Raw genomic sequence first — 24,292 nt, forward strand, 5'->3', positions numbered from 1 at the left:
CTGTAGTTCCAATTGAAAAAGTGAAGTTAATGAAATATCAGTAATCAGTATATCAACGAAAGAGACTATACATCGTTTAATGAGGACTCATCTGGGTGAAAACAGAATTACGGTATCCTAACCTATTCCAGTAGTATTTGAGGGGAACAGCTTAGCTGAATCACTGTGTGTATTCGGGTTGTCCCGTCTAAGAGTCTTCGGGAGCATTTTCTCTGACGCTACTGCAGATTTTTTTTTTGTTTTTGCGGTGTGTAGCTGGAGTAAAAAAAAAATATTGCTCATCATGTCCTTCACGCGACGCCCATTGTCGACAGAAAGCGCCAGGTTGCTCCCCGTACAAATAAAATCTTTTTTAAAACCGAATTTTACCCCTCCATCTGACAGAGCTATCCCAAATTGGTGTAGTTGGGATATTTCTTTTATCGATATGTGTTAACAGGGCAGTGAAACACGATTAATAACCAGCGAGTGAACAACGCCGCTGCATGGCAGCGCAGGCTAGTGAGGCATGCGATTTGATCCTGGGGAACAGGTTATTCATCGCACTTTATTGTCCCTATTATCTATTTGCTTATTTATTTATCATATGACGTATATGACTTTCTGAGTCACAAGGATAGATATACACATACAAACATTACTAAGCTACTACATGTCAGGTTTCAACATCGGTTTCCACCATAGTGTAACACAAATGACAACAGCAGTAGAGGACCACCTAGATCATTTATGTAGTTCATCACACCATTAGTCGATGTCAAGAATCCTCCGGTAGGACTCTTGTAGGCAAGTGCAGGACGTATTGATACAACATGAGCGACTATATTGTTCTGGGCACTTCAGTCTAGAACCATGCGATCGCTATGGTCGCAGGTTCGAATCCTGCCTCGGGCATTGATGTGTGTGATGTCCTTAGGTTAGTTAGGTTTAAGTAGTCCTAAGTTCTATGGGACTGAGGACCTCAGATGTTAAGTCCCATAGTGCTCAGAGCCTTTTGAACTACACTCCTGGATATGGAAAAAAGAACACATTGACACCGGTGTGTCAGACCCACCATACTTGCTCCGGACACTGCGAGAGGGCTGTACAAGCGATGATCACACGCACGGCACAGCGGACACACCAGGAACCGCGGTGTTGGCCGTCGAATGGCGCTAGCTGCGCAGCATTTGTGCACCGCCGCCGTCAGTGTCAGCCAGTTTGCCGTGGCATACGGAGCTCCATCGCAGTCTTTAACACTGGTAGCATGCCGCGACAGCGTGGACGTGAACCGTATGTGCAGTTGACGGACTTTGAGCGAGGGCGTATAGTGGGCATGCGGGAGGCCGGGTGGATGTACCGCCGAATTGCTCAACACGTGGGGCGTGAGGTCTCCACAGTACATCGATGTTGTCGCCAGTGGTCGGCGGAAGGTGCACGTGCCCGTCGACCTGGGACCGGACCGCAGCGACGCACGGATGCACGCCAAGACCGTAGGATCCTACGCAGTGCCGTAGGGGACCGCACCGCCACTTCCCAGCAAATTAGGGACACTGTTGCTCCTGGGGTATCGGCGAGGACCATTCGCAACCGTCTCCATGAAGCTGGGCTACGGTCCCGCACACCGTTAGGCCGTCTTCCGCTCACGCCCAAACATCGTGCAGCCCGCCTCCAGTGGTGTCGCGACAGGCGTGAATGGAGGGACGAATGGAGACGTGTCGTCTTCAGCGATGAGAGTCGCTTCTGCCTTGGTGCCAATGATGGTCGTATGCGTGTTTGGCGCCGTGCAGGTGAGCGCCACAATCAGGACTGCATACGACCGAGGCACACAGGGCCAACACCCGGCATCATGGTGTGGGGAGCGATCTCCTACACTGGCCGTACACCACTGGTGATCGTCGAGGGGACACTGAATAGTGCACGGTACATCCAAACCGTCATCGAACCCATCGTTCTACCATTCCTAGACCGGCAAGGGAACTTGCTGTTCCAACAGGACAATGCACGTCCGCATGTATCCCGTGCCACCCAACGTGCTGTAGAAGGTGTAAGTCAACTACCCTGGCCAGCAAGGTCTCCGGATCTGTCCCCCATTGAGCATGTTTGGGACTGGATTAAGCGTCGTCTCACGCGGTCTGCACGTCCAGCACGAACGCTGGTCCAACTGAGGCGCCAGATGGAAATGGCATGGCAAGCCGTTCCACAGGACTACATCCAGCATCTCTACGATTGTCTCCATGGGAGAATAGCAGCCTGCATTGCTGCGAAAGGTGGATATACACTGTACTAGTGCCGACATTGTGCATGCTCTGTTGCCTGTGTCTATGTGCCTGTGGTTCTGTCAGTGTGATCATGTGATGTATCTGACCCCAGGAATGTGTCAATAAAGTTTCCCCTTCCTGGGACAATGAATTCACGGTGTTCTTATTTCAATTTCCAGGAGTGTATATTGTTCCTCACCGCTGTGAGAAGATGGAGAGGAAGATTAGCCCCTGGGTGGATAGAGTGAGTGCACATCTTCCTTGGTGCTCTCATCAGAGATTCAAGGCAGTCTTGACTTCCAGAGGTTCGTTAAACCCAGTGGGTTTCTCCTGGATGCAGATCAGTTCCAGGCATTGTGGATGGCAATTTTGTTGCCAACAGTGTTTTCATTCATCGATGGCACTGAATTGAATTTTCGTAAGAATCCTGTGATAACAGAGGGATGTCTTGATTCTAATGCTGTCCGCTGCACAGAGAATACATCGTTCAAAATCGCTTTTATCAGCAATCGTCTGATATCCATGTAGTGGCGCGCATGTTTTCATTATGTTGTACGTCTATCTTTTTTGAAGGTGGTCTCTTAAGTCAGACTGGCGATCGCTATTCGCGTCCGTGACATTTATTAAGTCACATGTCATCTGGCTGATCCTAAAGAACAGTCATTTCGAAGCAAATGTCTACAGGCGAGAAGCAAAGGCAACCAGATACTCTCAAATATCTCCTTGCTGAAACGCTTTTGTTACAAGACTGTCCCTGACAACACACATCGATGTAACAAATATCGCACTGCATTAATTTGGGATACCTCTATCGAATGGGCACGTAAATCTCCGCTTTAAAAATAATTTTGTTTGTCAGGGGAAACAAACTGACACTTTCTGATGACACTGGGTGTCGAACGATGTACGTGATGCTCAGTATTTCTCCCAACTGACTCCAGCTACATGATGCAAAAAGTAAATTCCAAATATCTGCCGACTCATAGGAGAAAATATGCCTGACTGGTTTTAGGAGGGATACCCTGCATTTGTGTTTGTGTGTGTGTGTGTGTGTGTGTACTGTCATTTCACACATCTAGCGGAAATCGGTATACATATATAATAAAGACTTTCGTTAGCACGTTACCATATATATATATATATATATATATATATATATATATATATATATATATATATATATATATATATATGGTATGTTGACTGGTTATTTGTTCCAAATGGAAAATTTATTTTCCTGTTGGGAAATAACAGTGGTGATCTTCTCCTTGTGTCACAGTTGGTTCTTTCCTATTTTCTAGAGCAATTTCTTATTAACATACATCTGTACATACTATAAACTGTATGTACGTATGTGTGCGTGTGAGTGTTCCACATTTCCTCCTGAACTACTTCATCAACTTCAACCAAACTTGATACACATATTCCTTACAAATGCTGTGGGGGTAAGAACCACATACGTGCCATTAGGAGATATGGCATCACAATCAATGAGATGCATGAAAAACTGGCGCATCAATCGTGACGTTTAACTTTATTATTTCTGTGATACTAACAATTCGCAATAAATTTCGCAGACAGTATCTTCACATGTCGTTAAATGCACCTACAAAGTGCACATAGTTCAGAAGATACCACCTCATTAACATTGAAATGCGTGAAAAACTGTCGCATCAATCTTGACGTTTAAATTTATTACTACTTTGGCAATTAATTCTATTCGCAACTTATTTGTCAGATAGAAACCTTATATGTCGCTTACTGTACCTACTGTAATATATAATTATACGACATGTAGTTCAATTGATACGTTTTTACTCTCTTTTCACGCAGCTAGCAGAAATCACTAAACATTCAACATATATTATAAATGCGAATGTTTGTAAGTTCGTTACTACTTCACACTGAATCTGCTTGACGGATTTGTAAGATATTAGGAATGGAATTACCTTATACCCCGAATAAACACGAATACTACCTTTATAAGTGTGTAGCACAAGATATTTACTGATTTGAAGATTATAACGTGAAATGTTGAACAATAATTACTCTTAGAAAGTGCCATTTACTCTTAACAACTGAATGTATCGTACTTGTGCCAAATAATTTTATTGTGTACTGTGTCCTACATAATACGATTCAACGTGATGAATACGAAGCTTATAGAACCATCAGTGTGTTTAATCCGTACTTCGATATAAACCCATTGCGTTTTAGCCTCTGAGCGTCAGGCGTAGCTAGTAGCTTGTGAGACGCTTGAAGTCTCACAATATCGGTGTCATTTAAATGCTGTACGAGAGAGGGACATAGTGCCTTTGGATGTAGAACGTGGTAGACTTTTAGTGAGGATGGATTTGATTATGATATACATTCGTATTCGATGGTAACAGAGACACGCTTGAGGGCAGATAACTTTGTTGCAAGCAGAAATATTATGAAATTGGCACTGCACCGAATTATAAACTGGTTATTTCCTTTCTTCATCGACTTAATATGGTTTTTACTCCTTCACGCTGAAGGGCCTGGACAAATGTGCATGACCCTTGGAACGGAGGTAGCCTATACAATGAATTAACACACAGGTTACCCTCGTGACGGAAAAGACTATCATGAAAGCTAACTATCAAATAAATGCATTATGTTGTGGGTAGATTGTTTTTAACTATTTTGGCAAAGAAAAATATTGATACCACAAATTCCTGTCATCCCAACAAATTTTCCTTTCCAGTTCAAATGCTTGCAGTTCACTTTGAAAGTGCCTGTCTCAACCACTATGAATAAGAGTCAGCTATAGACGTTATAAGTGGCAGATTTTCATCGGGGCACACGATGATTTTTTTCTCACTAACAGCTCTACGATGGCTATCGCGTGTATCGAGAGCCAATAATCTCTACATGTACTCAGAGAACAAGAAGTCTCGGAACGTTGTTTACAGAGACGTATTACAGTAATTTCCGGATCTAGAAATGCACAAAGGTAATTACGATATTTTCCGTGGTAGGCGTTCCTCAAACAGTCAAACTACTTATTCCCTGAATATTTTGTAATTCACTACTCGGTCGCAAAGTACTTTTTCTTGAAGCAAACGAGTGCGTTGTGTGCGACGTGTATCCTGTCAGATTTTCCAGTCGTCTCTAACATTGGTATTATTTTCCGATGTAATGCGGTGTTCTTGGCCACAAGTGGCTCGCTCCTCAGTACCTCCAAGAGATGATTTTTGTGTTGGCGCACACTCGTGGATAGAAGGTCTCGATATTAAAATTTCTTTATAAGCAACTGCTTAACTGCGGATAACACGGCGCGGTGCAGCAAGTGTATTTATAAAGCCAATGTTTAGCACCTTATCATGTAAAGATGTTCGCAAGTCATTTGTTTAAAATGTAAAGTTTACCCTCTTTTTAGGACATACACTCCTGGAAATGGAAAAAAGAACACATTGACACCGGTGTGTCAGACCCACCATACTTGCTCCGGACACTGCGAGAGGGCTGTACAAGCAATGATCACACGCACGGCACAGCGGACACACCAGGAACCGCGGTGTTGGCCGTCGAATGGCGCTAGCTGCGCAGCATTTGTGCACCGCCGCCGTCAGTGTCAGCCAGTTTGCCGTGGCATACGGAGCTCCATCGCAGTCTTTAACACTGGTAGCATGCCGCGACAGCGTGGACGTGAACCGTATGTGCAGTTGACGGACTTTGAGCGAGGGCGTATAGTGGGCATGCGGGAGGCCGGGTGGACGTACCGCCGAATTGCTCAACACGTGGGGCGTGAGGTCTCCACAGTACATCGATGTTGTCGCCAGTGGTCGGCGGAAGGTGCACGTGCCCGTCGACCTGGGACCGGACCGCAGCGACGCACGGATGCACGCCAAGACCGTAGGATCCTACGCAGTGCCGTAGGGGACCGCACCGCCACTTCCTAGCAAATTAGGGACACTGTTGCTCCTGGGGTATCGGCGAGGACCATTCGCAACCGTCTCCATGAAGCTGGGCTACGGTCCCGCACACCGTTAGGCCGTCTTCCGCTCACGCCCCAACATCGTGCAGCCCGCCTCCAGTGGTGTCGCGACAGGCGTGAATGGAGGGACGAATGGAGACGTGTCGTCTTCAGCGATGAGAGTCGCTTCTGCCTTGGTGCCAATGATGGTCGTATGCGTGTTTGGCGCCGTGCAGGTGAGCGCCACAATCAGGACTGCATACGACCAAGGCACACAGGGCCAACACCCGGCATCATGGTGTGGGGAGCGATCTCCTACACTGGCCGTACACCACTGGTGATCGTCGAGGGGACACTGAATAGTGCACGGTACATCCAAACCGTCATCGAACCCATCGTTCTACCATTCCTAGACCGGCAAGGGAACTTGCTGTTCCAACAGGACAATGCACGTCCGCATGTATCCCGTGCCACCCAACGTGCTCTAGAAGGTGTAAGTCAACTACCCTGGCCAGCAAGATCTCCGGATCTGTCCCCCATTGAGCATGTTTGGGACTGGATGAAGCGTCGTCTCACGCGGTCTGCACGTCCAGCACGAACGCTGGTCCAACTGAGGCGCCAGGTGGAAATGGCATGGCAAGCCGTTCCACAGGACTACATCCAGTATCTCTACGATCGTCTCCATGGGAGAATAGCAGCCTGCATTGCTGCGAAAGGTGGATTACACTGTACTAGTGCCGACATTGTGCATGCTCTGTTGCCTGTGTCTATGTGCCTGTGGTTCTGTCAGTGTGATCATGTGATGTATCTGACCCCAGGAATGTGTCAATAAAGTTTCCCCTTCCTGGGACAATGAATTCACGGTGTTCTTATTTCAATTTCCAGTAGTGTAACATTGGTGATTCCTTCTTGTTATGTCATTGTTTGTACTGTCCTATTTTAAAGAGCAATTACTTTATCAACAAACATTTCAGCTATAAAATATTGATTACGGTGTCAGAGTAGCATCTTTTGCGGTACTTATGTATCACTGTCTTCCTGAGCGAAACTTGCTGCTTCTGTTCCAGTTGCTCCCTCGGTCAAGGTCCCAAACCAACTGCTCGGAGCCCCCCTGGGCACCGACGTGCAGATGGAATGTTATGTGGAGGCCTTCCCCAACACCATCAACTACTGGGTCAAGAACAGGGGCGAGATGCTGCTCGACGGGTAAGCATTTGTGTGCTTCTGCATTAAGAAAGCCTGTTGTTCGTATTTCCAGTCTAAATTTATATTTAGGAACTTGAAATTAGATGTAATAAATCGTTTAAGTAGAAATGGAATCCTCGAGGATCTAGGTAATCTGCATCCACTTTCTGTTGGAATCTGATTTTGAACTGTTAAACTGAGGAAACGTAACCTTGCGGCAGAGTCGGCCTATTTTGTATCAGCACTTCAGAATTTTTCTCGGTAATATGTTACTTATTCATTTATTAAATGACATCTTTATTGTGTTTTTAGGTGTTTAATTCTCTTGTTTGCAAATTTTCTAACCAGACGTGGTAAACGATGTACTTATAAACGATGTACTAACGCGTTCCATGACTGTCTACCTTTGAATCACTTTGTCCCACAACATATGGTAAATAAGCAGATGACGTGTTCTCTCTTCCACTCCGAAAACTAGGAAACATGTTGTCAAAGTCTTTCACAAATCATTAGGATGTACCCTATCTGTAGGCTGGCGCATAGTAACACATTTTCACATGATTGGGCCCAATTGAAATTACAGAATTGGGGAGTTAACTGGGACTTACCATTTCGTCATGCTCCTCAGGTGCCGGCCAGGTTGGCCGAGCGGTTCTAGGCTCTACAGTCTGGAACCGCGCGACCGCTACGGTCGCAGGTTCGAATCCTGCCTCGGGCAATGGTGTGTGTGATGTCCTTAGGTTAATTAGGTTTAAGTAGTTCTAAGTTCTAGGGGACTGATGACCTCAGAAGTTAGGTCCCATAGTGCTCAGAGCCATTTGAAATATTTGCTCCTGAGGTGTTCTTGCAAAAGGACCGGTTAACATTTTCTCTGCATTTTGAAGTCACTCGCGTGTTTGTCTTCCAGAAACAATAAGATGCTCGTCTACTTGTTTCGTCAGATACCTAGACTTTTCAGATCCGCGTCTGAAATGAAATCCGGACTTCGTGTTGCGTTATAATAGTCGTAATGTTTTGAGCACCAGCACTTACGACCAGTAAATTTTTAACACATAACTCTTTTAAATCTGTTACGTGTGCAGTTCACTCTACAGTAACGACATTGAACTGGAAGTTACAGCAAGGCGCCAAATTGGTAACCAATTTTTAAATAAAATGTTTTCCATTGTCTCTCAATTTGTGAAAGTAAAACGTGGACCTCATTTTCGTTAGTGACTTAGTTGCTGAGACTGTTGTTACAGGAATATTACTGCCTGAAGCATTACTAGTGGCCAGGTTGATTCTTCTTAATTGTATAAGCGTCCCATTCGAATTTAAACCACGTTTGCTGATAAACTATACCGTTTCAAAGCCTCTCGTTTATCCACATTGAAGCACAACTCAGACTTTATAATTTTAATGGGAACATCTGGACTTACTATTCAAGTTAGCACCAAAGCCAATGAGGTTATTTGGTTTATTATGAGACTGTTTAGGAAAACGCAAAGACTAAAGTAACTTTCGTATGCTATGTGACTGCCGGTAAAATGGGTCGACGAAACTTGGACGATAAATAGAAAGAATTGCTGGAGTATAGTATAGAAAGTATATTTAAGTGTCAGGAAGTCGTTTCTGAAAGTATTTGTATGGAGTGTGGCCATGTATGGAAGTGAAACATGGACGATAAATAGTTTGGAAAAGAAGAAAATAGAAGCTTTCGAAATGTGGTGCTACAGAAGAATGATGAAGATTACATAGGTAGATAACATAACTAATGAGAGGGTATTGAATAGAATTGGGGAGAAGAGGTGTTTGTGGCACAACTTGACCAGAAGAAGGGATCGGTTTGTACGAAATGTTTTGAGGGATCAAGGGATCACCAATTTAGTATTGGAGGGCATCGTGGAGGGTAAAAATCGTAGAGGGAGACCAAGAGATGAATTCACTAAGCAGATTCAGAAGGATGTAGGTTGCTGTAGGTACTGGGAGATGAAGAAGCTTGCACAGGATAGAGTAGCATGGAGAGCTGCATCAAACCAGTCTCAGGACTGAAGACCACAACAACAAGAACAGTACAGAAGGTGACTGAAAGAACCAAGCGATGAGAAATCACACTTTTATTCAAAGACAGTAATTAAACAGAAGTCACTGCGGTTCATGATGTTCCCGCTTGCAGCAACACCGAAGAGTACCGAGGAGTTTATTTCTCCATTCTCTCCCTCTCTAAGATGTAAACGTCAGGGTGCTGCCTCCCCCCCCCCCCACCCTCTTAGCCCACAATCCTGTTTCCGGCCCTTCGATGCGCGCAGTCGCCATGACGCCATTACCAGCCACCGCCTACCGATTCACAATAAAGGTCTCCGGCCCACAAGTTTGCCTAGGCACTTGCTGCGCCTAATATCCATCGTAAACAGAAACTAATATCGGAAGTTTGCGCCGGGGCGGCCCTTGATGGTCGCCGACGCAGGCCACGCCGGCATCGGAGGCTACCTTAAGCGCTGCCTCTGAGGCACCCAGCCGGCAGCCTTCATACGTCTTTATGCATACTGCATAACACTGGCAACGCATCCGCTAAAGACACCAGCTATGCCAAACAAAGGAACACGTTAATCGCGAGCACAAAATTAATGTCACGCTACATCCACGAAAACTCGTCGGTCACCTGTATTTACCATAGAATTAAAGTATCATATAAAGTTCATGGTTTACAGCAGTCGTTTCAGCACTTTATGAAACTTAACTCTTGCCGTACAATTATCAAGGTCAGAACTGACAACATTCAGGTAATGATCTCCTCATATATTAGTCAAGAAACTGTCGACAGTACATGTTTGAGCGAAGCTAAATCAGCTAAGCACGTACGAGAAATACGAGACTGTTTCCTGGGTGTGTCAGTAAAGTCACCCAGTAATAATTTAAAACGGGCCCATTAGCGTGTAGCACAAATAATTACTCAAGTTGCGAAAGCAAATAAGAGCATTTGAGAACAAAATGTACACCTCTGGCTATTAAAATTGCTACACCAAAAAGAAATGCAGATGATAAACGGGTATTCATTGGACAAATGTATTATACTAGAACTGACATGTGATTACATTTTCACGCAATTTGGGTGCACAGATCCTGAGAAATCAGTACCCGGCACTACCACCTCTGGCCGTAATAACGGCCTTGATTCGCCTGGGCATTGAGTCAAACAGAGCTTGGATGGTGTGTACAGGTACAGCTGCCGTGCAGCTACGACAAGATACCACAGTTCATCAAGAGTAGTGACTGGCGTATTGTGAGGAGCCAGTTGCTCGGCCACCGTTGACCAGACGTTTTCAATTGGTGAGAGATCTGGAGAATGTGCTGGCCAGGGCAGCAGTCGAACATTTTCTGTATCCAGAAAGGACCTGCAACATTCGGTCGTGAATTATCCTGCTGAAATGTAGGGTTTCGTAGGGATCGAATGAATGGAAGAGCCACGGGTCGTAACACATCTGAAATGTAACGTCCACTGTTCAAAGTGCCGTCAATGCGAAAAAGAGGTGAAGGAGGCATGTAACCAATGGCATCCCATACCATCACGCCGGGTGATACGCCAGTATGGCGATGAGGAATAGCCGGCCGGAGTGGCCGAGCGGTTCTAGGCGCTACAGTCTGGAACCGCGCGACCGCTACGGTCGCAGGCTCGAATCCTGCCTCGGGCATTGGTGTGTGTGTGATGTCCTTATGTTAGTTAGGTTTAAGTAGTTCTAAGTTCTAGGGGACTAATGACCTCAAAAGTTAAGTCCCATAGTGCTCAGAGCCATTTTTGATGATGAATACATACTTCTAATGTGCATTCACCGCGATGTCGCCAAACACGGAATCGGCCATCATGATGCTGTAAACAGAACGTGGATTCATCCGAAAAAATGACGTTTTGCCATTCGCGCACGCAGGTTCGTCGTTGAGCACACCATTGCAGGCGCTCCTGTCTGTGATGCACCGTCAGGGGTAACAGCAGCCATGGTCTCCGAGCTGACAGTCTATACTGCTGCAAACGTCGTCGAACTGTTCGTGCATATGGTTGTTGTCTTGCAAACGTCCCCATCTGTTGACTCAGGGATCGATACTTGGCTCCACGATCCGTCACAGCCATGCGGATAAGATGCCTGTCATCTCGACTGCTAGTGATACGAGGCCGTTGGGATCCAGCACGGCGTTCCGTATTACCCTCCTCAACCTACCGATTCCATATTCTGCTAACAGTCATTGGATTTCGACCAACGCGAGCAGCAGTGTCGCGATACGATAAACTGCAATCGCGTTAGGCTACAATCCTACCTTTATCGAAGTCGGAAACGTGATGGTACGCGTTTCTTCTCCTTACACGAGACATCACAACAACATTTCACCAGGCAAGCCCGGTCAACTGCTGTTTGTGTATGAGAAATCGGTTGGAAACTTTCCTCATATCAGCACGTTGTAGGTGTCGCCACCGGCGCCAACCTTGTGTGAATGCTCTGAAAAGGTAATAATTTTCATGTCACAGCATCTTCTTCCTGTCGGTTAAATTTCACGTCTGTAGCACGTCATCTTCGTGGTGTAGTAATTTTAATGGTCAGTTATGTAGCAAAATAAGAAAACGTCCTACATAACAAAGTAAATGAGTAAATGGTTACAGCTGAAATTTATGCCTGCGTGGCGACAGCTTTGCATTCTGAGTCATCATTACCTGCCGAACAAACAGGGTTTTATAAATCATTGAAGCGATTTAAGAGATTCGATGTATCTATATTATTTGACATGTTGGTGCAGGACATCACGAATACATTGTAAACGTTTTCTTTTGTTTATTGCAAGTGCTCCGTACGTGCGTCCATACTCATTCTGCAGATATCAAATCGATAATCAAGTTCTTCCCATGCTCGGGACAGCATGACCACATCAGTATCTTCAAATGCACTGTTGATGTACGCTCGCAGTTCCGGTAGATTCGTTGGTAGAGGAGCCGAAACTCTGAAATTTTCACGCAACCCCACCAAAAACAAAAAAAAAAAAAAAAAAAAAAATTGCAAGGGATAACGTAAGTAGCGTGTGGAAGCCATGACGTGAAATGTTGATCATCATCCCCACCACGACCTATCTTTCGGTTTCTCAGTTTCCTGTTTAAGGTTCAGATGGCTCTGAGCACTATGGGACTTAAATTCTGAGGTCATCAGTCCCCTAGAACTTAGAACTACTTAAACCTAACTAACCTAAGGACATCACACACATCCATGCCCGAGGCAGGATTCGAACCCACGACTGTAGTGGTCACACGGTTCCAGACTGAAGCGCCTAGAACCGCACGGCCACAATGGCCGGCTCCTGTTTAAGGGGTTGCAGCGTCATCCTCTTGATAGGTAAAATCCACACTGTCGGTCACAAGTCGTTGTATTATCCTATTTCCCACGATTAATAGATACATATGTCCTGTTAACAGTCTTTCCGCAGAGGAAAAACACACCGTGACACACATTAACTTTTTGTTAGTCTCTTACATGCTGCCCCGTAGCGCTGGGATTATCTGTCCCCCAGATTCGCACACTGTTGCGATAGACTGATGTGAGTGCATTTCAAACAAAACATACGCTCCCTCTGCGCCTGTTGCTGACTTGCCTAACTTCTCACTGCTGCGAACTCGTTGCAGAAATGCGATGTGTTCCTGCGACATTAAAAACCTTTTTAAGTTTTTCTGTAGGATTGTTATGTCTTATGACTACGTCAATTAATGTAGCTGCAATGAATTTACTAAATCTATTTCATTGTAATAACTTTGCATCTTACATGTAATCTACAGTTAAACAACTAACTTGGTGTGCTATAACATGTTGTGTATGTGTGTGTGTGTGTGTGTGTGTGTGTGTGTGTGTGTGCGTAAAGAAATTTCGAGAGCATGCACTGTCTTCGGTTTACCTGTTTTAAACAGTTAGTAATAAAAGTACACTATGTGATCAAAAGTATCCTCCGGTCACGTGTCTGAAAATGTCGTGTAGGTTCGTGGCTGGGAATTCAATATGGTGTTGGCCCACCCATAGCCTTGATGACAGCTTCCACTCTCGCAGGCATACATTCAATCAGGTGCTGGAAGATTTCTTGGGGAATGGAAGCCCATTCTCCACGGACTGCTGCACTGAGGAGAGGTATCGATGTTGGTCGGTGAGGCCTGGCACGAAGTCGGCGTTCCAAAACGTCGCAAACGTGTTCTGTGTGGTTCAGGTCAGGACTCTGTGTAGCCCAGTCAATTACAGGAATGTTATTTTCGTGTAACCACTCCGCCACAGGCAATGCATTATGAACAGGTGCTCGATCGTGTTGAAAGATCCAGTCGCCATTCCCGAACTGCTCTTCAACAGCGGGAAGCAAGAAGGTGCTTACACTCTGCCATCGGATAGCCACATTGTGTGCCGTGATTCGTCACTCCACACAATTTTTTCCCACTGTTCAATCGTCCAATGTTTACGCTCCTTACACCAAGCGAGGCGTCGTTTGGCATTTACCGGCGTGACGTTTGGCTTACGAGCAGCCGCTCGGCCATGAAATCCAAGTTTTCTCACGTACCGCCTAACTGTCATAGTACTTGCAGTGGATGCTGATGTATTTTGGAAATCTTGTGTGATAGTCTGTATAGATGTCTGCCTATTACACATTGCGACCGTCTTCAACTGTCGGCGGTCTCTGTCAGTCAACAGACGAGTCGGCCTGTACACTGTACGTGTGCCTTCACGTTTCCACTTCACCGTCATATCGGAAACTGTGGACCAAGGGATGTTTATGAGTGTGTAAATATCGAGTACAGACATATGAAACAAGTGACACACAATCACCTGTTCATGTTCGAAGTCCGTGAGTTCCACGGATGCCCCCATTCTACTTTCTCACGATGTCTAATGACTAATATGGTCACGGATATGGAGTACCTGGAAATACGTGGCAGCACAATGCACCTAATGTGAGAGAGGTATGTTTTTTGCTGTATCCGAATATTTTTGATCACGTATTGTACATATTCCCCAACTTATTCATACATTCATCGGTAATAGACAGTATGTATGACGTGCTACTTATGTGATTCAGAAGTAAATATTTGCAGTCAAGCTAACATTTGAAGAGGTTAGCGGAAGAAAGTGTTAATCATCAATTTAGTGGGAATTAATGTCATCATGCTACCTCTCAAGGTTTCAGCTGTAGTTCAAGCTAACACAAGTAGCTCCATTGCGCTCCTAGGAAGAATTTGTCTGCTATATACTTGTACATTGTTTTCTCTTACCTTTTGTGTTATTCCCTATGAAAGAACACAGTGCCATGCCATAGTGTCACCATAGCGGTAGAAAGCTTGTAATCAAGTAAAGACATGGATCCTTAGCGAGGCTGTTAACGGTAAAAGTGATTCTTTCTTTGATAACGGTGATGCATATCCTGAATATTCATCAAGTGCTGAAACTATAGTCATTGTGGCTTAGCAGTATATTGCCACCAATAAAACGTCGAAAGGTGTAGACAAATCATCTGCTAAATTTCTTGGAAATTCTTCAATGTTAGCAGTACATACATTTAATGAATGATGTATCAGCAAACATCTTTAAGGTTGTTACAGTTACTACTTTGTTTTACCTTGTAACAATAGAAAAACATACAGTGAACACTCCTGAAGGTCAAGAAGTAGATATAACTGCGACTATTTAAAAAAACTGAAGGAGCTGTTAGAAACTTAGAAAACAATAAACTAGTGGAGACGTATCTATTACAGAGGTACTTTCCAAATGGCCTCTACCAAAAATACTAAACCAGTTAACAGTAATCTCCGAGGACAGCTGGTCAACAGAAAAAAGTCCCACGGCAGTGGAATGTATTCTCGATGCGTCCAGTACATAATAATGGTAATAGAAAAAACGTAATAACTACAGAGGAATTACTTTGCTATCAATCTCATATAAAATATGCCAGTAGGTTGGAAATAACACTGGACTGAGGTAAAAATCAAAGTGATTTTTGGATAGGGAGGTCATTTACGAACACTTATGCAATGCGAAGACGATCATTCGTCACAGAATATTGAACTCATGAGATAACGTAGTAACGTTTTTGGTTTCGAAAAGGCCTTTGATTGCTTTGGCAGACAGGCTATAGATAAAAAAATCCAAAAATTTTGTATAAAATCTAAATTAGCAAATGTAATTCGTGGAACATTTGCAGGCAGTAACAATAAAATTTCTTAATTTATCCAATATTATTTGACTTTTATTCGGTTGTCACATTCAATGGACACCCGAAGGCAACGCCAGAGGGTGCCTGGCGTTACCATTAGCTTAATAATCTGCATGAGCTGCAATCATTCATATGAATGCACTACGTGAAAGCCGATCGGCCTCTGGGGTCGTTCTAGTGCACGGCTGTGTTTACGGTTTGCGCTCAATGTCGTGTCATGTGCTGCTATTGCTGCCGTCGCCTCCATGAGGTAATAAGCATTTTTCGGTTTCTCCTTTGTTCTCTGCTCGTGTCAGATTTGCTTTATTTCATTAATTTTTAATCTTTTTTCCGCATGGGTTACCTTTTACTACGTTTTATTCGCTGTCATACCTTCTTTCATGGATGCTATTTGGCAGAATAATTCTCAATTTTTTAAGTGAGTTACATTACGTTTTTCTATGTAACTTTAATCTGACGGTGTTTGAAACTTGTTCTGCTTTTACAGCAATGCGGGACAGGAACACGCCAGATGTAATGTCGTCGTCCCCTTATATTTTGAGATAATCTGATGATTCACTATCTGAGCGAACCGCGTCGATCTTCAAACAATAAAGAAAATTGTGAAACCTGCGAGTGTTTTTTTAAGTAGTAACAGTAGAAGATTGCTGTACAACCGCGCCAAGATGGAATGGAATAACTTTTAGATAATGTTTATGGGACAAATATCTCTACCGTTTGAAAGAAACACAGGTGTACGGCAAGTTGGTGGCCGATCATCAGTTCTGTTTAACTGTGTTGTAGAAAAAAATAGTGAGAATTAGAGACGAAAAACTTAATGAATGTAAGATTTCAACAGTAGCGTCATTTTCACATTTGCGGACGTGTAGTGACTTTGCTATACTTTCTGAAAATGTGATATCTGCTGTAACACAAATTGACCTTTCCGAAGAAACAGCCTGCAAAGGAAATCAATTTTTTTACAAGCATTAAAAATGCACAGAAGTTACTGAAAATAGATATTGTCCTAATTGAAAATGTTAAAAAATATAAAATATAAAGGTGTTACCCAAGAAGACAGTTCGGAAGAGACTCCTATAGTTGGAAGGGCACATAAAATGGAATGGGCATATGATATAACCAGAGACTTTTACAGGAAACCTTGCCTGTCTAAAATTGCTAACATAAGGCATTACAGTACAGTAGTGAAGCCAGAATGTCAGTATGAAAGTGAATGACCAACATTATAAATACAATTTACAGAAATTATGAATGCTACAAAGGGAATTGTTAGGCATACGAAAATTTATGGAAGTTTGGAAATTACATAGTAATGAAATCAGTCGAAACATAGAAAACGTATCAGAAATAAAGTCAAAAAGAAGACTAGTATTATTTGGACACTAATGAATGTCAGTAGTTTAAGCAAAACTATTTGAAAATATTTTGGTATAAAAAGTCCACCAGGTGGTTCCATGAACTAAAAAAGGATATAGAAGAAAATGATATAAAATGATATAAAACCAGAAGGAATAGCCGGCCGGGGTGGCCGAGCGGTTATAGGCGCTACAGTCTGGAATGGCGCGACCACTACGGTCGCAGGTTCGAATCCTGCCTCGGGCATGGATGTGTGTGATGTCCTTCGGTTAGTTAGGATTATGTAGTTCTAAGTTCTAGGGGACTGATGACCTTAGAAGTTAAGTCCCATAGTGCTCAGAGCCATTTGAACCAGAAGGAATAACCGACAGAAAAATGTTTGGCGAAAACAGTATTGAATACGGAAGGATTTCAAGTTAAATGAGGAGAAAAAACTGATATTAAATGTCCATAAGATTGGAAGAGAAACCATGGGGAATAGATGATGGAATATCAGAAGATAAGAAAACAACGAAAAAGAATTAATATTGGCATGTGGTCCCCAGCTGGCTTATCAGAGACGGATTAAAAAGAAAGAAACGAGTTTGAGTGTTAGCATTCTTTTGGCCCAATGGTCAGCCGTTGTGGGTCAGCACTATATTTCATCCTGCTTGATTTCTTTACAAGCATTTTTAGGAAGGAGCACAACCTAGGTTCACCTAAAAAGGAGGTGGCAATGTCAGTGAAGGTCAAACATGAAGTGAATGCAGAGTTTTTAGATGCTTCATTGCAAAAAAGTGACAGGGAGGCAATTCCTACCATCTTAGAGTTAGCAGTAAAATGTACCACATCCTTTCAGTCCAAGACATATATCTGCATACCTACTATGAGTACCTACTAAGAATCATGGCTATATTCAATGCTCTCAGGTGAATAAATAAGGAAATTTCAAAACAGTTTTACTAGTGTTGTGACTACAACAAACAATCTCACGTAGGTTTTTTCAGTGTAGTTTGTGAGAATTTTTGACGCTAATATTCTATTCTCTGTTAGAAAAGAAAAGTATCACGAGACTGTGACAGTGTTTAGCACCTCTAGGGTATTAGCTACTGATGTAAGTCTGTAAATCAGGTGTTTGCTCGCAAAACGTTTCCAGGTACCTTTTGGTGAAGGCACTGCTTACTCTCAGTAGTAAGAACAATGTTAAAAGTAAACAGTTTTCTACAACTTGTTAGAAACTCTTTCACACCTATGGCAGATTATCTAGCTATAAGAATAGTCTAACTTATCGTACAAAAAATTACAAGTAAGTCCATTGCTAGTTACGTGTTAGAGACTTAATGAAACATTAACACATGTGACACAAATCTGTGCTCTCCTGTGTTAGCACTTTCGTCCACCGACCCCATTAATTGCTACTTTTGATTCGTTGTACATCACTGAAGACGTCTGAGACTATTAAGCTGAAAATATTTGTTAAAACTATATTTAAACGGTCGACGGACCTTCAATAATTAATGCAACACATTTCTATTCTCCGCCAATATCGGTTGAATAAAGGCGGAATATTGTAAACGACATAGTGGAATATTTCTGTTTCAGCCTCTGTAGTTTCATGAAGTTCTGATTGGTGGCAGCGCTATACGTAGCATTCAAAATACTGTCAGCAACGGAGGAGCGTTCCAAGCAGAGAGGTGTCATTCCTTCTGGCGGAAAACCAGGGCATCGCAGATATTCATACGCGCTGGCAGAATGACTACGGAGACTTGGTAGTGAACAAAAGCACTGAGAGTCGTTGGGCGAGGCGTCTATCATATCGCAGCAAAGTCGTGCAAACGTGTCATATCTCCAAGTTGCCGGCCGATCGCACACAGCTGGGAAGCGCTCCGGGTTTCTCGCCATAGAAGGCAACGGAGGAACATCTATGTGGAATTGGTTGCGCGTTACGAGGCTGCTCCTGACAGTTTTGTGTCGGACATCGTCAAGGGCGCTGGAACATGGGTGATCGCTTCGAACCGGAAACAAAACGGCGAACCATGGCGTGGTGCTACAGCACCTCTCTGAAGAAAAGGTTCAATGCCGCACCCTCATCCGGACGACAGTTTTCTGGAACTGTGAAGGGGTTATTCTGTTTGATGTCCTCCGTCCTCGTACAACAATCGACTGTGAAGTGTATTGCGCTACGGTCAGGAAATTGAAGAAACGATTTTAGCGTTTTCGTCGCCGCAGAAATGCAAACGGACTTGTCCTTCTCCTCAATACAAGGTGTCACACAAGTTTGCGCACCGGGCCAAACTTCATTGTACTCTGGTTCCCAACCACCCTCCAGTCTGGATCTCGCACCATCCGACATCCACCTGTCTGGCGCAATGAAGGATCCACCCCACGGGAATCAGTACGTGGACGATGGGGATGTTATTGATGTGGTACCATCCAGGCGTACAGGCCCTCACATAAAGGTGGCGTAAGGCCATGGCACTGAACGGAGATAATTTTGAAAAACAAATTTTTCAAGTCAAAAGAGTGGGGAACAGTATGGTGTACTGGAATCATGAATAAAACCAAACTGCATAGAGAATAACAATCGTGTTGAATCACTTACTGAGCGCACCTCGTAATTGCAAATAATGGTAAGCGCTATTCTTATATTCTTCGTCTTCTTCTTTCTTCGTTACCCCTAGTAAAAAAGCACGTTTGAATTTTTTTAGCTTGGTGTGAGAGCTTCTCTCTTCTAAAAATGTTTCATGAATTCGCTGTGTTGCTTCTGGCGTTCTCTGGCAATTGTTTTCCAGTGGTACTTTTTGCTTCTTATTCAAACGTCTGATTTGTAGTTACGATTCCAAAGACTTTGCGTTCTCTGATGGAAATCACATGAGACTACTGTTAGTGGGACAATAAGTTGTTTTTTGAATTTTTCCCTCTACCTTTCGGATTCCATGAATCTCTGAATAGCCTCTTAGGGATGTAGTTTCTGAGGCTAGACAATTGTTTGGTAATGCCGACGTTTCACACTACTGGATATCTATGGTTTATTGTACTGATTCCACGTTATTCGGTACGCGTTATGGCGTTTGGTGACTCTATCCTAACTGTCTTCATTGGCTTGTCCAGAAATACTATGATTTCTGAGAGATATTTAAAAGAGGATGCGTGTGAAACAATCCTATCGTTCGTTTGCAGTGGAGATCTGATATGTGTCTGTAAATTTTCCTTGAACTGAATCTTTTCATAAGATACGTGTATTTGTATGTCTTTCTTTGATGCTGCCTCTCTATGGCGAACTTGATTACCTCAATAGTCTCAGTGAAGACAGCTGTTGTTGTTGTGGTCTTCAGTCCTGAGACTGGTTTGATGCAGCTCTCCATGCTACTCTATCCTGTGCAAGCTTTTACATCTCCCAGTACCTACTGCAACCTACATCCTTCTGAATCTGCTTAGTATATTCATCTCTTGGTCTCCCTCTACGATTTCTACCCTCCACGCTGCCCTCCAATACTAAATTGGTGATCCCTTGATGCCTCATAACATGTCCTACCAACCGATCCCTTCTTTTGGTCAAGTTGTGCCACAAACTTCTCTTCTCCCCGATCCTATTCAATACTTCCTCATTAGTTGTGTGATCTACCCATCTAATCTTCAGCATTCTTCTGTAGCACCACATTTCGAAAGCTTCTATTCTCTTCTTGTCCAAACTATTTATCGTCCATGTTTCACTTCCATACATGGCTACACTCCATACAAATACTTTCAGAAATGATTTCCTGACACTTAAATCCATACTCGATGTTAACAAATTTCTCTTCTTCAGAAACGATTTCCTTGCCACTGCCAGTCTACATTTTATATCCTCTCTACTTCGACCATCATCAGTTATTTTGCTCCCCAAATAGCAAAACTCCTTTACTACTTTAAGTGTCTCATTTCCTAATCTAATTCCCTCAGCATCACCCGACTTAATCTGACTACATTAAATTATCCTTGTTTTGCTTTTGTTGATGTTCATCTTATATCCTCCTTTCAAGACACTGTCCATTCCATTCAACTGCTCTTCCAAGTCCTTTGCTGTCTCTGACAGAATTACAATGTCATCGGCGAACCTCAAAGTTTTTATTTCTTCTCCATGAATTTTAATACCTACTCCGAATTTTTCTTTTGTTTCCTTTACTGCTTGCTCAATATACAGATTGAATAACATCGGGGAGAGGCTACAACCCTGTCTTACTCCCTTCCCAACCACTGCTTCCCTTTCATGTCCCTCGACTCCATCTGGTTTCTGTACAAATTGTAAATTGCCTTTCGCTCCTTGTATTTTACCCCTGCCACCTTTAGAATTTGAAAGAGAGTATTCCAGTCAACATTGTCAAAAGCTTTCTCTAAGTCTACAAATGCTAGAAACGTAGGTTTGCCTTTCCTTAATCTTTCTTCTAAGATAAGTCGTAAGGTCAGTATTGCCTCACGTGTTCCAGTGTTTCTACGGAATCCAAACTGATCTTCCCCGAGGACCGCTTCTACTAGTTTTTCCATTCGTCTGTAAAGAATTCGTGTTAGTATTTCTCAGCTGTGACTTATTAAACTGATAGTTCGGTAATTTTCACATCTGTCAACACCTGCTTTCTTTGGGATTGGAATTATTATATTCTTCTTTAAGTCTGAGGGTATTTCGCCTGCTTCATACATCTTGCTCACCAGATGGTAGAGTTTTGTCAGGACTGGCTCTCCCAAGGCCGTCAGTAGTTCCAATGGAATGTTGTCTACTCCGGGGGCCTTGTTTCGACTCAGATCTTTCAGTGCTCTGTCAAACTCTTCACGCAGTAACATATCTCCCATTTCATCTTCATCTACATCCTCTTCCATTTCCATAAAATTGTCCTCAAGTACATCGCCCTTGTATAGACCCTCTATATACTCTTTCCACCTTTCTGCTTTCCCTTCTTAGCTTAGAACTGGGTTTCCATCTGAGCTCTTGATATTCATACAAGTCGTTCTCTTATCTCCAAAGGTGTCTTTCATTTACCTGTAGGCAGTATCTATCTTACCCCTAGTGAGATAGGCCTCTACATCCTTACATTTGTCCTCTAGCCATCCCTGCTTAGCCATTTTGCACTTCCTGTCGATCTCATTTTTGAGACGTTTGTATTCCTTGTTGCCTGCTTCATTTACTGCATTTTTATATTTTCTCCTTTCATCAATTAAATTCAATATTTCTTCTTTTACCCAAGGATTTCTACAAGCCCACGTCTTTTTACCTACTTGATCCTCTGCTGCCTTCGCTACTTCATCCCTCAAAGCTACCCATTCTTCTTCTACTGTAGTTCTTTCCCCCATTCCTGTCAATTGTTTCCTTATGCTCTCCCTGAAACTCTGTACAACCTCTGGTTCTTTCAGTTTATCCAGGTCCCATCTCCTTAAATTCCCACCTTTTTGCAGTTTCTTCAGTTTTAATCTACAGGTCATAACCAATAGATTGTGGTCAGAGTCCATATCTGCCCCCTGGAAATGTCTTACATTTTAAAACCTGGTTCCTAAATCTCTGTCTTACTATTATATAATCTATCTGATACCTTTTAGTATCTCCAGGATTCTTCCAGGTATATAACCTTCTTTCATGATACTTAAACCAAGTGTTAGCTATGATTAAGTTGTGCTCTGTGCAAAATTCTACCAGGCGGCTTCCTCTTTCATTTCTTAGCCCCAATCCATATTCACCTACTATGTTTCCTTCTCTCCCTTTTCCTACACTCGAATTCCAGTCACCCATGACTATTAAATTTTGGTCTCCCTTCACAATCTGAATAATTTCTTTTATTTGATCATACATTTCTTCAATTTCTTCGTCATCTGCAGAGCTAGTTGGCATATAAATTTGTAATACTGTAGTAGGTGTGGGCTTCGTATCTTTCTTGGCCACAATAATGCGTTCATTATGCTGTTTGTAGTAGCTTACCCGCACACCTATTGTCCTATTCATTATTAAACCTACTCCTGCATTACCCCTATTTGATTTTGTGTTTATAACCCTGTAGTCACCCGACCAGAAGTCTTGTTCCTCCTGCCACCGAACTTCACTAATTCCCACTATATCTAACTTCAACCTATCCATTTCCCTTTTTAAATTTTCAAATCTACCTGCCCGATTAAGGGATCTGACATTCCACGCTCCGATCCGTAGAACGCCAGCTAGATTGCCAGAATAGGTTAGGCACTTCACTTTGAATCTCTGTCTCGAGGACCCCCCTGTTCATAACCTCCATTCGTTTCCCTCATTCTCTGGTGACAGTTAAACTTAATGTTGAACAGAAGCGGGAAGAGGCCATCTCCTTTTAGAACTCTTATATATACTTCAGAAACGTCATACATTTCACCCAGAGACCTCGCCTGAGATGCTGTGTCTGCGAGGGTCTGACTTATTAGTTTTATAGTCTCCCCGACTACTGTGAGCTCCTCTAAAGCGTCCAATACGGTCTGTCTGTATACAGAGTAATATTCCTTCTTGAAATACACAAAGGTGACATGTGTATTGCTAGTTAGACGTATCCTTAATATTGCCTTGAAACACCAAACCTCCTCAGCACACGATCTGCCTTTCCGAAAGGCCGCTTGATATTCACCAATCAAATTACCTGTTTACTGTTCAACTAAGTTTAAAGGAGCTTTGGATAGAGGTTAGTTCATCACGGGTAGTAGAGATAGCCCGTCTAATCACAGTAGCCTTATCAAGTATTCTTTCCTTTAATTAATGGTTCCAGGCAAATCCCATTTGGGGAGATACAATTACGCCACATAATGGTACAAACAGAACATTTGTCTGATTGTATTACAGGAAATGCAACACAATGTATTATTTAAACAAGTTGTATAAAAAGAAGTGACAGTCAGTGTACAAAGTACATTAGTCGGGCTGTACAGTTACAATAACAATAGATAAGTTTTGTCAAAATCTTTACATCAAATGTTTAGAGGTGGTAAGGTGGAACCACTTTTGTCCGAGGCAAGTTGTACACGGAATCTTTCCGGTGACGCTAGGTGTGCCGTTGTATTGATTATGCCCATGAGAGGAAGCACTCTGCGTTGCCTGTAATCCAGTCATTTGCTGAGAATGAAAGGTGGTATTCCCTGAAAAATGAACATTCCTCATTTGCTTCTAAAATTTCTTTCTCCGCTTGGAGACAGTAATTCCAAAGTTTTCTTTTCGTAATCATTTTCAGTTTACTGGTGTAGGTAGCACCTGATTAGGTGGCTCCGCTAGTTCAGAAAAATCTCGTCATCACAAGGCGATAAATTATCAATGGACGCCTAGCGTCGTTGGGAAGCGTCATTCGGATTTGTCATTAATTGTTCTTCACGAGCAGTTTGCTACCTCTAGTTGTTTGATACAAAGACATTGTAACATATAAGA

At 43.0% G+C, this 24,292-nt stretch overlaps 1 protein-coding gene across 1 annotated transcript in view; it reads left to right on the forward strand.

Annotated features, from left to right (window-relative positions):
* The window catches only part of LOC126195239 (lachesin-like), a 365,145-nt gene that overhangs the window by 274,739 nt on the left and 66,114 nt on the right, over positions 1-24,292 (forward strand). Inside the window, exon 6 of the mRNA XM_049933767.1 lies at positions 7,248-7,386. Within this exon, the coding sequence (XP_049789724.1) occupies positions 7,248-7,386 (139 nt within the window). The remainder of the gene's footprint in view (positions 1-7,247; positions 7,387-24,292) is intronic.

The sequence above is a fragment of the Schistocerca nitens genome, chromosome 7 (genome assembly GCF_023898315.1).
Source record: "Schistocerca nitens isolate TAMUIC-IGC-003100 chromosome 7, iqSchNite1.1, whole genome shotgun sequence".
NCBI classification, from domain to species: domain Eukaryota; kingdom Metazoa; phylum Arthropoda; class Insecta; order Orthoptera; family Acrididae; genus Schistocerca; species Schistocerca nitens.